Here is an 18265-nt window from a genome sequence, read left to right on the forward strand (position 1 = left end):
CCTATGATGATGATGATGATACTTTAACCATGGCAGCACGCGAGCAGTTTACAAACCTAGACGTTTCTGAAATGCTTCCACTCTTGGTTCGAAAGCCAATGATTATGCCCTTTTGGACGTCACGTAAATCGCTCTGTTTCCGCATGACGATAACGACTGCACAGTTTTCCGCATCCCCGCGACGCGTATTATGTACCCTCCACAGCTAGCGCTACCACTTGTCATTTGTGAGTGACTACTGCTCGTTGACCCCTAACACAGGCAGTAGTCACATTAATGTCACTGGCCCGTGTATTGCTATAGGAGTATCTTTCGTTTCCTTATGGCAGCCAAGGTTTATAAACCTCTTTCTGAAGTTATTTCCCTGGAATGTAGCTTTGTATGGGAGTGAAATGTTGACGCTGAAATGATCAAAGTGTTAATATAAACATTGAAAATTTAAGTAATGAAGTTTTGGTTGGTTGTGCCGATACGGAATGAGGAAGAAGAAAATCGAATTTGGAAAAATAGCAAATTTATGGCAGAACCTGACTGAAAGAAAACATCTTTTGATAGAACAGGGAGTAATTAGTTTGGTAATGGAGGGAAGATGGGGGAAACCAAGATGTGCAGAGAGTAGACAGGTTGAAATGGATGTTGGTTGCAGTAACTATGTTGAACAACAACAGCCACATGAGAAACAAGTATCCGCGGATAACGAATAACCTGTAGTAGTAGTAGTAGTAGTTAGTGTTTAACGTCCCGTCGACAACGAGGTCATTAGAGACGGAGCGCAAGCTCGGGTTAGGGAAGGATTGGGAAGGAAATCGGCCGTGCCCTTTCAAAGGAACCATCCCGGCATTTGCCTGAAACGATTTAGGGAAATCACGGAAAACCTAAATCAGGATGGCCGGAGACGGGATTGAACCGTCGTCCTCCCGAATACGAGTCCAGTGTGCTAACCACTGCGCCACCTCGCTCGGTTAACCTGTTGTATCATACGAAAACAGTGTTATCGAGGTACCAGCACCAGAATAAAACAAATGTTTTCAGAACTGGTCGAACTCACGCGAAAGTGAATGAATTATAATACACGTTATTTCGACAAGCAACAATTCGATTTTCGGTAAATGAAAAGCGCCAGTTTGCTTTTGTTCTACAATATTACTTTTATTGTTAACCGGTTTTCGGCTTACTAGGCCATCTTCAAAAAAAATGGTTCAAATGGCTCTCAGCACTATGGGACTTAACTTCTGAGGTCATCAGTCCTCTAGAACTTAAAACTACTTAAACCTAACTAACCTAAGGACATCACACACATCCACGCCCGAGGCAGGATTCGAACCTGCGACCTTAGCGGTTGCGCGGTTCCAAACTGTAGCGCCTAGAACCGCTCGGCCACCCCGGCCGGCTAGGCCATCTTCAGACATTTACTGAGTGTTATCACCAAAGAAGTTAAACGTTAGCAAACAACATTGGAAGAGAAATAACACATCTAGACTGAAGTAGAAACATACATCTTTGCAATGATAAAGTAAAAAAAAAAGTAAAAAATAAACAGTACATAAATAACAATGGAGTAGACAGGAAAACCTTTAGCACAAAATAGGAATAGCATGCCTGCATAACAGTTTCTATCAATAACATCAAGTAATAAAATAAAATAAAATTAGTACTAGACAAAGGCGCTTCAGTCTGGAACCGCGCGACCGCTACGGTCGCAGGTTCGAATCCTGCCTCGGGCATGGGTGTGTGTGATGTCCTTAGGTTGGTTAGGTTTAAGTAGTTCTAAGTTCTAGGGGACTGATGACCTCAGATATTTAGTCCCATAGTGCTCAGAGCCATTTGAACCATTTCTGAAGTACTAGACAAGGCGGCATTAGGAGGTATGAAACATGGAGAGTGATACACAACCAATTAAAGAGACAGTTATCAATGTAACTACAGAATACATAAGGAACTTAAGCAATATCAATAAGATAAACAGAAATAAGTAAATGTAGGAAAATGGAGGTGTTTGAGGAACCTACAGTTTGAGAGTGTGATGGTACTGCATTTTAACAATAACATTATAATCAAAGCAGTGGTTGTGTAACAGTTTTCATTAAATAAGTGAGCAAAGTAAAATATGTGTTAAACATGGACAGTAATAGAAATACCAGTCAAAAAGAAAGCCTTAACTATTGAAACTATAGTCTATATGAAATACAAAGACAACTTCAACAAAACAAAACAACTTAATGAAAACAGGAAAATGGAAATATGTTGGAAGAGAGAGTGTGGGAAGTAATGAACAATAAAGATGTTATCTGAAGTTTACGAGAGGGGAAGTGTTGAGCTCTGTCTGGTCATTTAGGATGAGATCTGGACTGTGAGCAAGATGTTTGTTAATTTCTAGGGCTTCCATCAGGTTGAGTTTGTGGCCTTTGTTTGCTAAGTGAAGTACATCTACATCTACATGACTACTCTGCAATTCACATTTAAGTGCTTGGCAGAGGGTTCATCGAACCACAATCATACTGTCTCTCTACCATTCCACTCCCGAACAGCGCGCGGGAAAAACGAACACCTAAACCTTTCTGTTCGAGCTCTGATTTCTCTTATTTTAGTTTGATGATCATTCCTAACTATGTAGGTTGGGCTCAACAAAATATTTTCGCATTCGGAAGAGAAAGTTGGTGACTGAAATTTCGTAAATAGATCTCGCCGCGACGAAAAACGTCTCTGCTTCAGTGACTTCCATCCAATCTCGCGTATCATATCTGCCACACTCTCTTCCCTATTACGTGACAATACAAAACGAGCTGCCCTTTTTTGCACCCATTCGATGTCCTCCGTCAATCCCACCTGGTAAGGATCCAACACCGCGCAGCAATATTCTAACAGAAGACAGACGAGTGTAGTGTAAGCTGTCTCTTTAGTGGACTTGTTGCATCTTCTAAGTGTCCTTTGTCTCGCCTTCCCCACAATATTATCTATGTGGTCTTTCCAACTGAAGTTGTTCGTAATTTCTACACCCAGGTACTTAGTTGAATTGACAGTCTTGAGAATTGTACTATTTATCCAGTAATAGAATTCCAACGGTTTTCTTTTGGAACTCATGTGGATCACCTCACACTATTCGTTATTTAGCGTCAACTGCCACCTACTACACCATACAGCAATCTTTTCTAAATCGCTTTGCAAATGATACTGGTCTTCGGATGACCTTACTAGACGGTAAATTACAGCATCATCTGCGAACAACCTAAGATTGTCACCCAGGTCATTTACATAGATCAGGAAGAGCAGAGGTCCCAGGACGCTTCCCTGGGGAACACCTGATATCACTTCAGTTTTACTCGATGATTTGCCGTCTATTACTACGAACTGCGACCTTCCTGACAGGAAATCACGAATCCAGTCGCACAACTGAGACGATACCCCATAGGCCCGCAGCTTGATTAGAAGTCACTTGTGAGGAACGGTATCAAAAGCTTTCCGGAAATCTAGAAATATGGAATCAACTTGAGATCCCCTGTCGATAGCGGCCATTACCTCGTGCGAATAAAGGACATGGGCCTCTGACTGGTAGTTGTGACCCCCACTCAGTACATGCTCAGCAAATGCAGAGTCTGAATTCTGCAACCTCTATTTTCCTTGTCTTTTTACGAATTTAAAAGTCGGTGATTTCGAAAATTATGACTCACCAGCTTCTGAAATGAGTGATTTGTGAATTTGAAAAACATAGCATGTTTCGGGAAGACGTGATCTCATTATCAGCTTCTGAAAACAAATGAAATAACTCTCACATTTTGGACAGCTGGTGCGTCATGATCTCAGCACCGACATCGTCATACACTTACGCGACGACTTCACAGAAAAAAAACCCGAAACGCGGAACTTAGCATTTGACACACCTCAGCAGCTGCACGGCTATTAAATGATGGCAATACTTGTTGAGTGCTGCTACAGCGCTGAAACTTCCATCCCCGTCTACATCCAGCACGTGCCGCCTCGGCTAGATAACAAAGTCGGGCTGTTGGCCGCCGGCCGGACTTTTAACGAGCTCGCACGAAGCGAAGTACGCCAGCCGGATTCCTCGACCGGGTGCTAAGTCGCGCGTTAACATTCACTGCAGCGGCGCGCTACTTGGTCTGAACTTTTCCAGCCATTCCCGGGCGTCCGTTAAAGAGACATCCAGGTACCGACTGCAACTTTATTTCACTTCGTTTTATTTTTTTTTTCCTGCTCCTCGCCTCTTACTCGTCTAACTTGTCCTCGCATTCACCTGTACCCCAGCCTGCTCGGCACCTGTCCTACCCGTGGGCGATTACTCACGCCTTCGTTCTGCTCGCTACGACCCGCCCACGTCACCTTCTCAACGCACAGACGCCTCCTCCACCTCCTCTCGGACGAGGGAGCAGAGAGAAAAGAAAATCGACGCGGTAGAGGTACTAAATGCGGCAAAAGACAACGCACCCTACAGGCGAACTTGAGATCCGAAACGCCCTAAACCAGGTCGCTAGGAGCGTACTTTGCTTTTGTCGGAGATGCTTACATCCTTCATCGTACAAGCAAGGGGTTAGAATGTTTCTAAGAACACTTTATACGACAGCATTAGAAAAAATTACGAATTTTTATAGATCCGTTGGTAATGTACACTACTGACCATTAAAATTGCTTCACCACGAAGATGACGTGCTACAGGCGCGAAATTTAACCGACAGGAAAAAGATGATTAGCTTTTCAGAGCATTCAGACAACGTGCTGACATGAGGAAAGTTTCCAACCGATGTCTCATAGACAAACAGCAGTTGACCGGCGTTGCCTGGTGAAACGTTGTTGTGATGCCTCGTGTAAGGAGGAGAAATGCGTACCATCACGTTTCCGACTTTGATAAATGTCGGATTGTAGCCTATCGCGATTGCGGTTTATCGAATCGCGACAATGCTGCTCGCGTTGGTCGAGATCCAATGACTGTTAGCACAATATGGAATCGGTGGGTGCAGGAGAGTAATACGGAACGCCGTGCTGGATCCCAACGGCCTCATATCACTAGCAGTCGAGATGACAAACATCTTATCCGCATGGCTGTAACGGATCGCGCAGCCACGTCTCGATCCCTGAGTCAACAGATGGGGACGTTAGCAAGACAACAACCAACTGCACGAACAGTTCGACGATGTTTGCAGCAGCACGGACTATCGGCTCGGACGCTGCATCACAGACAGGAGCGACTGCGATGGTGTACTCGACGACGAACCTGGATGCACGAATGGCAAAACGTCATTTTTTCGGATGAATGCAGGTTCTGTTGCCGGCCGCAGTGGTCTAGCGGTTCTAGGCGCTCAGTCCGGAACCGCGCGACTGCTACGGTCGCTGGTTCGAATCCTGCCTCGTGCATGGTTGTGTATGATGTCCTTAGGTTAGTTATGTTTAAGTAGTTCTAAGTCTAGGGGACTGATGACTTCAGAAGTTAAGTCCCATAGCGCTCAGAGCCATTTGAACCATGGAATCGATCTGAGATCCCTTGTCGACAGCACTCATTACTTCGTGGGAATAAAGAGCTAGATATGTTGCACAAGAACGATATTTTCGGAATCCATGTTGGTTTTAAATCAATACGTCATTTTCTTCAAGGTGATTCATAATGTTCGAGTACAGTATATGTTCCAAAATCCTACTGTAAATTGAGGTCAGTGATATGGGTCTGTAATTCAATGGGTTACTCCTATTTCCTTTCTTGAATATTGGTGTGACCTGTGCTACTTTCCAGTCTTTAGGAACAGACCTTTCGTCAAGTGAGCGGTTGTATATGATTGCTTAGAAAGGCGCTATTGTGTCTGCATACTCTGAAAGGAACCTGATTGGTATACCATCTGGACCGGAAGACTTGCCTTTCTTAAGTGATTTGAGTTGTTTCGAAACACCTAAGATATCTACTTTTATGTCAATCATGCTAACAGCTGTTCTGGTTTCGAATTCTGGAATATTTACTTGGTCTTCTTTCGTGAAGGAAGTACGGAAAACTGTATTTAGTAACTCCGCTTTATTGGCACCATCATCGGTAAAATTTCCATCGCTATCGCGCAGTGGCGGTAGTGACTGTTTTTTGCCACTGGTGTACTTTACATTTGTGATATGACGCATCAGCTCTACTTTTGGCGCACCATTACAGAATGCTGTTTTTTAATGAATATGTTACCCCACACACAGTCTTCATTCCCCGATGGATGTCTACTGGTGTTTGTTTTTCAGCAGCCATGAAAGTAGTAAAAGCTCGTTGGCGCGGTTTGAACGCATTTGGTAATAACGACACCATATGTCACGTTTCCACAGATGCAGCACGCACGTCAGAAAGACACAAATGTCACATATCTATGGGTATCTCCTCCAATAACCTCGACTGGTGAACTCCCGAGAACTCCCTGTACGTTAGTAACCTGTGCCAAGCGGGGAAACATATAAGGCCCAAGTAAGTAGTCGCCTACGATACCGGCCCCATATGTTTATTGGAATATGTCTCTGATGACGTCACACAATTGCAATATGTGGGTTTTCATCTGACCATTCGAGTGAATTGTGACTTATTTGCTCCACCCGTGTACTAGCTATGCGTCCTCAGCGCTGACGCAATATGGGTTTCCAATACATTGTTGCTTCACGAAATATACTTGTTTTTCTCTCCTGTATCATCCCTGTTAGTTTTGGCACTGTATTACTTAACACCTACATCTACATCTACATTTATACTCCGAAAACCACCCAACGGTGTGTGGCGGAGAGCACTTTACGTGCCACTGTCATTACCTCCCTTTCCGGTTCCAGTCGCGTATGGTTCGCGGGAAGAACGACTGCCGGAAAGCCTCCGTGCGCGCTCGAATCTCTCTAATTTTACATTCCTGATCCCCTCGGGAGGTGTAAGTATGGGGAAGTAATAAATTCGATACCTCATCCAGAAACGCACCCTCTCGAAACCTCGACAGCAAGCTACACCGCGATGCAGAGCGCCTTTCTTGCAGTCTGCCACTGGAGTTTGCTAAATATCTCCGTAACGCTATCACGCTTACCAAATAACCCTGTGACGAAACGCGCCGCTCTTCTTTGGATCTTCTCTATCCCCTCCGTCAACCCGACCTGGTACGGATCCCACACTGATGAGCAATACTCAAGTATAGGTCGAACGAGTGTTTTGTAAGCCACCTCCTTTGTTGATGGACTACATTTTCTAAGGACTCTCCCAATGAATCTCAACCTGGTACCCGCCTTACCAACAATTAATTTTATATAATTATTCCACTCCGTACGCATACGCCCAGATATTTTACAGAAGTAACTGCTACCAGTGTTTGTTCCGCTATCATATAATCATACAATAAAGGATCCTTCTTTCTGTGTATTCGCAATACATTACATTTGTCTATGTTAAGGGTCAGTTGCCACTCCCTGCACCAAGTGCCTATCCGCTGCAGATCTTCCTGCTTTCGCTACAACTCATCTGTATACACTACAGCATCATCCGCGAAAAGCCGTATAGAACTTCCGACACTATCTACTAGGTCATTTATATATATTGTGAAAAGCAATGGTCCCGTAACACTCCCCCGTGGCACGCCAGAGGTTACTTTAACGTCTATAGACGTCTCTCCATTGAAAACAACATGCTGTGTTCTGTTTGCTAAAAACTCTTCAATCCAGCCACACAGCTGGTCTGATATTCCGTAGGCTCTTACTTTGTTTATCAGACGACAGTGCGGAACTGTATCGAAAGCCTTCCGGAAGTCAAGGAAAATAGCATCTACCTGGGAGCCTGTATCTGATATTTTCTGGGTCTCATGAACAAATAAAGCGAGTTGGGTCTCACACGATCGCTGTTTCCGGAATCCATGTTGATTCCTACAGATTAGATACTGGGTTTCCGGAATACCCCGTAGACTTGCCAGGTGAAGCAAATGCATAAATAAATGAATCGAAAACAAGTTAAGAAAAATAATTAATAATTACAACCCATATTTCTCAGCCCATTTCTTTCCTTCTTTTTGACAGCTGTGTGTGAATCACAATAGACAGATATGTGTTGTATGCTGACGACAGCAAAAATACGTTACACGTAACTGACTTTTCAGCAGTAGAACAGTGTTACATTTATTTTGTCTGCGGAGACCTTTCCTTCATGGCAGGCACGAGAGGTCTCGCTTTATGGGACAGGTCTCCGGAACTGACGCGACAAGTAGTTTAGCACCGCTGTCGCCCGGCATCCGCGAGAAGAAGACGAACTGCGGCCGCATATGTCACGAGCTGGCGACCCTGCCGGGAGCTGCGAAAATTGACTTTCCGCAGGAGGCGACTGGAACTCGCTCTGCTGCAGGCGGAAAAAACCGCAAAGTTCTGCAGTGAAGGCGGCTGAAGTTGTCGGCGCGACCGGAAGCGAGGAATTCTGTTAGGGGGCTTTCACTCCCCCAGACTTCGAGACACAGGGCGGAGAATAGTGCCCCAAAAGTGCACTCTAGTGCCTGTTTGCTCTTTTCCCGATAATGCATTGGTATGACTTAGCAGTACATCTCTCTCCCAGACATCTGCTAACAAATAAGCCGCAATAGGTGGTGAGTTGATTGAAATGCACGAGTGCCAAATGTGATCAGGTTAAGTAAATGAATTAATAAGAAATATAACTGACTAGAGCCATAAGTTGATACAAAGGCAGGTGAATAACAAGCAGGCTTCAAGGCTTCAGGAAAGGAACATAATGTATTGAAGAGATCTGGAACTATCAAAACCTCCTGATAGAGAGACAAACACTACTGCAGTTATCTTCATGGACTTTAAGGAAGCCTACGACTCTATGGACAAGCAGAATTTCTTTGACACACTAGAAGAACATGCAATAGACAGAAAAAACTGCGGCACTCAAACAACACAGAGTCATGGGCACGATATCCAAAACAAAATTTATGAGAGAAATCTCAGAACCATTCACGATACATACGAGGGTCACAGAGATGGGCTCTTAGCACTCTTATTGAAAGTGTTAAGAGAAAAAATTGTCATTATACAGTAAGAAAAAGTAAAAGGGATTCAGACAAAAAGATCACGTGCAAACAAAATAGTCATAAAACGCCTGGCATTTTCAGACGACCTGGCAATACTCGGCAACAATAGACGAGAAACGTAAGAAGCACTCAAATACTCACATGAAATCTGTACCAGAACAAGTCTACAGATATCATACAAAAAAAGTGCAATACTTAGAAAGAAAGAGAAAAACCACTCAAGCTCTGCACACATAACACAGGAAGATCAAAAAAGTGGAAATATGTGTGGGAATGTAAACAATAGGAGGATCAAATAAGGCATTCAACATAGAAAGAACAGAAATCCTAAACTGACATGGACACACTACAATAAAAGGAACATAAGAAGGCAGGCCAAACTGCGGTCCTAAAACGCAGCTGTACTTCCAGAACCACTCTGTGCATCAGAGACAATCGCAATCGGACCACTAGGTATCATAGAGACACAAAAAAATAGAGCGTAAAATTCCCAAAAAAATGTTTTTGAAGCAATACACAGAGATGATATACTGATGAAGAGAGCAACCAAAGAATTATACGAACACAAAGACAGACTCACTTTCACAGCCATGATCAGAAAACGACAACTAACATTCTAAGGATACATACATAGAATCAACAACAACATACTCACAATCCAAACCAATTGGCTTCAAGAAATAGGAAAAGACCTGTAACAAGCAGGAATCAATAGGGAAGCGATAAATAACAGAGGTAAATTCAGAAACAAAATTATGAATACAAAACGTGAAGTAAACGAATTGAAGAAAACGGTGAAAAGATGAAGAGAACAAAGGAAACAAAGAACGCAGTTAAAGAATGAAGAGACATTGTGATGAGAAAACGAAGAAAACAAGGAAAAAACTTCCACTACATATAAAAGGAAAGAATAGGGATCCTAACAATTACAGAGGAATCTCCCTCTTTCCAGTGACATGTAAGATCTTATCCATCACAATTTTATAGAGAGATGAAGGAATACTCGTCCCACAACTAGAAGAATATCAAGCAGAACTTTAGTACGGAAGCATTTGATAACTTTTGCAGATTTTAAAAAGGTGTATGACTTAAGCCGATAGAAATTCACGAATCAATATTGTAACGGAATTCTGACTCGATAATAAAATAGCACACACAATTAAAGTAACTTTAACAAACCCAACACAAATTTATGGGGGAACGGCCAAACGTTTTGATATAAAATCAGGAACCAGACAGGGAAATGGTTTATCAACTCCGTTTTCCAACTGTTCACTGGGGAAGACGGTGAAGAAATAGAGGAAATCCATCAATATTAAGGTTATTCAACCAGGAAGACACCGAAATAAATTCGCCAAAGATTGTCTAGCTTTTGCAAATGACATTGCATTAATTATTGCCTCACTGAATAGCGACGAAACAGAAGTCAATGAACTACGGAAACAAGCAGACAAAATGAGACTAAAAATATCATTTGAAAGAAAAACATACTTCATTACAATCAATGATGCCACCGAATCTTAAATTCATAACAACACAGTATCTACCCGTAAAACAAACTGTTTCAAATACCTAGGACAATAGATAACAAGGAATACAGAAGAAAAGATAGTAATAGAAAACACAGTGCATAAAATGGAAAGCTCTTTGCATAAGACAAAAAACATATAACAAAACTATTTGTCCTGTAACACAAAACTAAGACATTAACAGAAAGTGGTAAGGCCTGAAACACTGACAAAAACATTTTTGAATGTTGAGAAACTGAAAAAGATGGGAAAAGAATTGTAAGGAAAATACCAAGTGTTGTAAGTAATGCACTACTGGCCATTAAAAGTGCTGCACCAAGAAGAAATGCGGATAATAAACTGGTATTCATTGGACAACTATATTATACTAGAACCCACATGTGATTACATTTTCACGCAATTTGGCTGCGTAGATGCTGAGAAATCAGTACCCAGAACAACCACCTCTGGCCGTAAAAACGGCCTTGATACGCGTGGGCACTGAGTCACACAGAGCTTGGATGGCGTGTACAGGTACAACTGCCCATGCAGCTTCAACACGATACCACAGTTCATCAAGAGTAGTGACTGGCGTATTGTGACGACCAGTTGCTCGGCCACCATTGACCAGACGTTTTCAGTTGGTGAGAGATCTGGAGAATGTGCTGGCCAGGGCAGCAGTCGAACAGTTTCTGTATCCAGAAAGGCCCGTACAGGACCTGAAACATGCGGTCGTGCATTATCCTGCTTAAATGTAGGGTTTCGCAGGGATCCAATGAAGGGTAAAGCTACGGGTCGTAACACATCTGAAATGTAACGTCCACTGTTCAAAGTGCCGTCAATGCGAACAAGAGGTGACAGAGACGTGTAACCAATGGCACCCCATACCATCACGCTGAGTGATGCGCCAGTATGGCGATGACAAATACACGCTTCCAATGTGCGTTCACCGCCATGTCGCCAAACAAGAATGCGACTGTCATGATGCTGTAAATAGAACCTGGATTCATCTGAAAAAATGACGTTTTGCCATTCCTGCACCTAGGTTCGTCCTTGAGCACACCATCGCAGGCGCTCCTGTCTGTGACGCAGCGTCAAGGGTAACCACAGCCGTGGTCTCCGAGCTGATAGTCCGTGCTGCTGCAAACGTCGTCCGTGTAGATGCTTGTTGTCTTGCAAACGTCCCTATCTGTTGACTCAGGGATCGAGACGTGGCTGCACGATCCGTTACAGCTATGCGGATAAGACGCCTGTCATCTCGGCTGCTAGTGATACGAGGTCGTTGGGATCCAGCACGGCGTTCCGTATTACCCTCCTGAACCCACCGATTCCATATTCTGCCAACAGTCATTGGATCTCGACCAACGCGAGCAGCAATGTCGCGACGCGATAAACCGCAATCGGGATAGGCTACAATCCGACCTTTATCAAAGTCGGAAACGTGATGATACGCATTTCTCCTCCTTACACGAGGCAACGTTTCACCAGGCAACGCCGGTCAACTGCTGTTTGTGTATGAGAAATCGGTTGGAAACTTTCCTCATGTCAGCACGTTGTAGGTGTCGCCACCGGCGCCAACCTTGTGTGAATGCTCTGAAGAGCTAATCATTTGCATATCTTTTTCCTGTCGGTTAAATGTCGCGTCTGTAGCACGTCACCTTCGCGGTGTAGCAATTTTAATGGCCAGTAGTGTAGTAATACAAAATAAGATCGAATTGACAGCTCTGTTTGAATAGGTATGGAAAAACTAAATGATGTAATGGGAAAAAGAAGACTTCAGTTTTATAGACACACAGGATAGCGATGGGCATATATACTGATGGCGGTAGTATCGTGAACAGAAGGTACAAAATGGCAGTGCATTGGCGGGGCTGCCATTTATGTTCAGATGGTTCGTGTAAAAAGGTTTCTGACATGATTATGGCCACACGAAGGGAATCAACAGACTCTGAACGCGGAATAGTAGTTGTAGCTAGAAGCTTGGAACACTCCAGTTCGGAAGTCGTTTGGGAATCCACCATTCCGAAGTCCACAGTGACAAGAGTGTGATGATAATACCAAATTCCAGGCATGCCTGTCACAAACGGACATCACAGTGGTGGACGACCTTCACTTAGCGACCGAGAGCAGCGGCGTTTGCGGAGAGTTGTCAGTGCTAGCAGACAAGCAACACTGCGTGAAGTAACCGCAGAGATCAATGTGGAACTTACGACGAATGTATCCGTTAGGACAGTGCGGCGAAATGAGGCGTTAATGGGCGATGGCAGCAGACGACCGACGCGAGTGCCTTTGCTAACATCACGACATCGCCTGCAACGCCTCTCCCACGCGCGTGACCCTACCGGTTGGACGCTAGACGACTGGAAAACGGTGGCCTGGTAAGATTAGTCCCAATATCAGTTGGTTGGAGATGGCAGTAGGGTTCGAGTGTGGCGCAGACCCCACGAAGCCACAGACCTAAGTTGTCAATAAGGCACTGTGCAAGCTGGTGGTGACTCCATAATAGTGTGGGCTGTGTTTACATGGAATGGACTGAGTCCTCTGGTCCAGGTGAACCCATCACTGACTGGAAATCGTTATCTTTGGGTATCTGGTGACCATTTGCAGCCGTTCATAGACTTTATGTTCCCAAACAACGGTGGAATTTTTATGGATGATAGTGCACCGTCTCACTGGCTGACAGTTGTTCGCCATTGGTTTGTAGACAATCCTGGACACTTCGAGCTAATGTTATGGCCACCCAGATCAGCCTGTATGTATCCGATCGAACATTAACAGGACCTAATCAGTTCGTGGATAAAATGCTGCACCAGAAACAAATAACCAATTATGGATGGCTCAGTATTTCTGTAGGGGACTTCCTACTATTTGTTGAGTTCATGCCACGTCGAGTTGCTGTACTAGCCGAACAATAGGAGGTCCGGCACGAATTTATGGTTCAGGTGGCTCTAAGCACTTTGAGACTTAACGTCTGAGGTCATCAGTCCCCTAGACTAAGAACTACTTAAACGTAACTAATCTAAGGACATCACACACATCCATACCCAAGACAGGATTCAAACCTGCGACCGTAGCAGCAGCACGGTTCTGGACTGAAGCGCCTAGAACTGCTCGGTCACAGCGGCCGGCTGCATGATATTAGGAGGTAGTCCGTGACTTTTGTCATCTTAGTGTATTTCATCGAAATTGATGAAAATATGAAAAAACAGGAATTAGAATGGACTTGACAGATAAGAGAATATTTTTCAGTTAAGTAACATGTATAATGTACGAGTATAATGACTTTTCTGGAGACTAGAAATCTACTCTGTAGGCATCAGCATAGGTTTCGAAAAAGACGGTCGTGTGAAACTCAGCCCGCGCTATTCGTCCACGAGACTCAGAGGGCCATAGACACGGGTTCACAGGTAGATGCCGTGTTTCTTGACTTCCGCAAGGCGTTCGATACAGTTCCCCACAGTCGTTTAATGAACAAAGTAAGAGCATATGGACTATCAGACCAATTGTATGATTGGATTGAAGAGTTCCTAGATAACAGGACGCAGCATAGAGAGAAGTCATCCGAAGTAAGAGTGATTTCAGGTGTGCCGCAGGGGAGTGTCGTAGGACCGGTGCTATTCACAATATATATAAATGACCTTGTGGATAACATCGGAAGTTCACCGAGGCTACTTGCGGATGATGCTGTAGTATATCGAGAGGTTGTAACAATGGAAAATTGTACTGAAATGCAGAAGGATCTGCAACGAATTGACGCATGGTGCAGGGAATGGCAATTGAATCTCAATGTGGACAAGTGTAATGTGCTGCGAATACTTAGAAAGAAAGTTCCTTTATCATGTAGCTACAATATAGCAGGTCAGCAACTGGAAGCAGTTAATTCCATAAATTATCTGGGAGTAGGCATTAGGAGTGATTTAAAATGGAATGACCATATAAAGTTGATCGTCGGTAAAGCAAATGCCAGACACAGATTCATTGGAAGAATCCTAAGGAAATGCAATCCGAAAACAAAGGAAGTAGGTTACAGTACGCTTGTTCGCCCACTGCTTGAATACTGCTCAGCAGTGTGGGATCCGTACCCGATAGAGTTGATAGAGATAGAGAATATCCAACGGAGAGCAGCGCGCTTCGTTACAGGGGATCATTTAGTAATCGCGAAAGCGTTACGGAGATGATAGATAAACTCCAGTGGAAGATTCTGCAGGAGAGACGCTCAGTAGCTCGGTACGGGCTTTTGTTGAAGTTTTGAGAACATACCTTCAACGAGTAGTCAAGCAGTATATTGCTCCCTCCTACGTATATCTCGCGAAGAGACCATGAGGATAAAATCAGAGAGATTAGAGTCCACACAGAAGCATACCGACAATCTTTCTTTCCACGAACAATACGAGACTGGAATAGAAGGGAGAACCGATAGAGGTACTGAAGGTACCCTCCGCCACACACCGTCTGGTGGCTTGCGGAGTATGGATGTAGATGTAGAAAGACAGGATTTCAGGAAAGAAAGAGGTCCACAAAAGAGGTGCACCCACGAAGGAAAGGAACGAAAAAAACCAAACTTGATTTCTTGTACCCTCCAAAGGGGCCATACGAGTAAATAATAATAATAATAATAATAAGTTTAACAGCTGTAGCCATGAGGCATGCTCCCAGTCTAAACAGGGTTACAAGAATCCAGAATTTCGAAAATAACATGCTTTGTTACCGTCTAATCCCTGATCAAAAGGAGATGAGGAATGAGTGATGGCAGTCCAACGAACGAACTTGTGACGAATCGTGTTGGGAAGGTAATATGTGAACAGATCGCTCCAAACACACTCTCAAGACACAGAGTTGGTAACTAAACGAAACATACTGGACGGAGGACAGAATTAACACGGAGAAGAGGCAGAACGCCAGCAATGAGAGTGATTCCTCACCTTCTTCGCGCTCGTCGTCTGCAGGCGATGACAGACGCAGCCTGATGGCGTGCGACCTCAGCAGTGCTGCCAACTTGTCCACTGCAATTGCCGCCCACCTGTCGTCTTCGTCTTTAGCTAGCGTGCTGTCGCTGAAACATTAAAGAAACCAAAAAGTACTAAGCCAAGTCCACACGTAGGACGCTACACTCCCTCTTATTTACACGAGGGCCGTTCAATAAGTAATACAATAATTTTTTTCTGAAAGCAAGCTGGTTTAATTCAGGATTCCAGTACAACAGTTACTCCCCACTTTCTTGGCTACAAAACCTGTTCTTCACCATACTCTCCGTTCAGTGCGACGGCCATACGCCATCTAACTGGGAGGACCCGTACACCCTCATGGTACTACTCTACTGGTTGACATGGGAGCCAACGTCTTACTGCGTCAACAACCTCCCCATCATCCAAGTACTGCTTACTACGGAGTGCATGTTTCATTGGGCCAAACAGATGGGAGTCGGCACGTCCAGGATCAAGGCTGTAGGGTGGATGAGAAAGAACAGTCCATTGGAGTCGTATGAGCTCCTCTCAGGCGTTGTCATGGAGAAGAAGTAGTTTCATCTACATCTACATCCATACTCCGAAATCCACCATATGGTGCGTGGTTGAGGGTACCTCATACCACAACTAGCATCTTCTCCCCCTGTTCCACTCCCAAACTGAACGAGGGAAAAATGACTGCCTATATGCCTCTGTACGAGACATAATCTCTCCTATCTTATCTTTGTGGTCTTTCCGCGAAATGTAAGTTGGTGGCAGTAAAATTGTACTGCAGTCAGCCTCAAATGCTGGTTCTCTAAATTTCCTCGGTAGCGATTCACGAAAAGAACGCCTCCTTTCCTCTCGAGACTTCCACCCGAGTTCCTGAAGCATTTCCGTAACACTCGCGTGATGATCAAACCTACCAGTAACAAATCTAGCAGCCCGCCTCTGAATTGCTTCTATGTCCTCCCTCAATCCGACCTGATAGGGATACAGATATATGTAAACTGACAGAATACGGCGCTGCTGTCGGCAAGACAACAATATCTGGCGGAGTTGTTAGATCGGTTACTGCTGCTGCAATGGCTGGTTATCAACATGTGAGTTTGAACGTGGTGTTATAATCTGCACACAAGCGATGGGACCAACATCTCCGAGGTAGCGATGAAGTGGAGATTTACTCGTACGATCATTTCATGAGTGTACCATGAATATCAGGAATCCGGTAAGACATCAGTTCTCCGACATCGCTAACGCCCGGAAAAAGATTCTGCAACAACGGAACCAATGACGACTGAAAGGAATCGTTCAGCGTGGCAGAAGTGCAATACTTCCGTAAATTGCTGTAGATTTCAGTGCTGGGCCATCAACAAGTGCCAGCGTGCGAACCATTCGACGAAACATCAGTGATATGGGCTTTCGGAGCCGAAGGCTCACTCGTTTGCCTTTAATCACTGCTAGACAAAAAACTTTACGTCACGCCTGAGCCCGTCACACCGTCGTTGGACTGTTTATGACTGGGAACATGATGGCTGGTCGGACGAGATTGGTTTCAAATTGTATCGAGCGGATGTGTACGGGTATGGAGACAACCCTCATGAATCCATTTACCCTGCATGTCAGCAAGGGACTGTTCAAACTACTGTAAATTCTGTAATGGTGTGGGGTGTGTGAATGTGGAGTGGTACGTTTAGATACGATTCTGACAGGTGATACGTACTTAAGCATTCTGTCTGATCCCTGCATCCATTCATGTCGGTTGTGCATTCCGACCGACTTGGGCAATTCCAGCGAGACAATACGACTTCCCACACGTCCAGAATTGCTACAGAGTGGCTCCAGGAACACTCCTTTGAATCAAAACACTTCCTCTGGCCACCAAACTCCGAGACCGCAGGCATGACATTATTGAGCATATCTGTGATGTCTTGCTACGTGTTGTTCAGAAGAGACTCCACCTCGCCGTACTCCTACTGATTTATGGACAGCCCTGCACTGTTCATGATGTCAGTTCCCTCCAGCACTACTTCAGACGTTAGTCGAGTCATGCCATGTCGTGTTGCCGCACTTCTGCATCTACATCTGCATCCATACTCAGCAAGCCACCTGACGGTGTGTGGCGGAGGGTACCTTGAGTACCTCTATCGGTTCTCCCTTCTATTCCAGTTTCGTATTGTTCGTGGAAAGAAGGATTGTCGGTATGCTTCTGTGTGGGCTGTAATCTCTCTGATTTTATCCTCATGGTCTCTTCGCGAGATATGCGTAGGAGGGAGCAATATACTGCTTGACTACTCGTTGAAGGTATGTTCTCGAAACTTTAACAAAAGCCCGTACCGAGTTACTGAGCGTCTCTCCTGCAGATTCTTCCACTGGAGTTTATCTATCATCTCCGTAACGCTTTCGCGATTACTAAACGATCCTGTAACTAAGCGCTCTGCTCTCCGTTGGATATTCTCTATCTCTTCTATCAACCCTATCTGGTACGATTCCCACACTGCTGAGCAGTATTCAAGCAGTGGGCGAACAAGCGTACTGTAACCTACTTCCTTTGTTTTCGGATTGCATTTCCTTAGGATTCTTGCAATGAATCTCAGTCTGGCATCTGCTTTACCGACGATCAACTTTATATGATCATTCCACTTTAAATCGCTCCTAATGCGTACTCCCAGGTAATTTATGGAATTAATTGCTTCCAGTTGCTGACCTGCTATTTTGTAGCTAAATGATAAGAGATCTATCTTTCTGTGTATTCGCAGCACATTACACTTGTCTACATTGAGATTCAATTGCCATTCCCTGC

General features: G+C 44.3%; 1 protein-coding gene across 1 annotated transcript in view; it reads right to left on the reverse strand.

Moving 5' to 3' along the window:
• Positions 1-6331: 6331 nt before the first annotated feature.
• The window catches only part of LOC126428380 (uncharacterized), a 68682-nt gene continuing 56748 nt past the window's right edge, over positions 6332-18265 (reverse strand). The window contains exons 3-4 of the mRNA XM_050090307.1: positions 15378-15572; positions 6332-6404 (exon numbers count right to left, since the gene is read on the reverse strand). Of these exons, the coding sequence (XP_049946264.1) occupies positions 6332-6404; positions 15378-15572 (268 nt within the window). The remainder of the gene's footprint in view (positions 6405-15377; positions 15573-18265) is intronic.

This window comes from Schistocerca serialis, chromosome 12 (assembly GCF_023864345.2).
Source record: "Schistocerca serialis cubense isolate TAMUIC-IGC-003099 chromosome 12, iqSchSeri2.2, whole genome shotgun sequence".
NCBI classification, from domain to species: Eukaryota; Metazoa; Arthropoda; class Insecta; order Orthoptera; family Acrididae; genus Schistocerca; species Schistocerca serialis.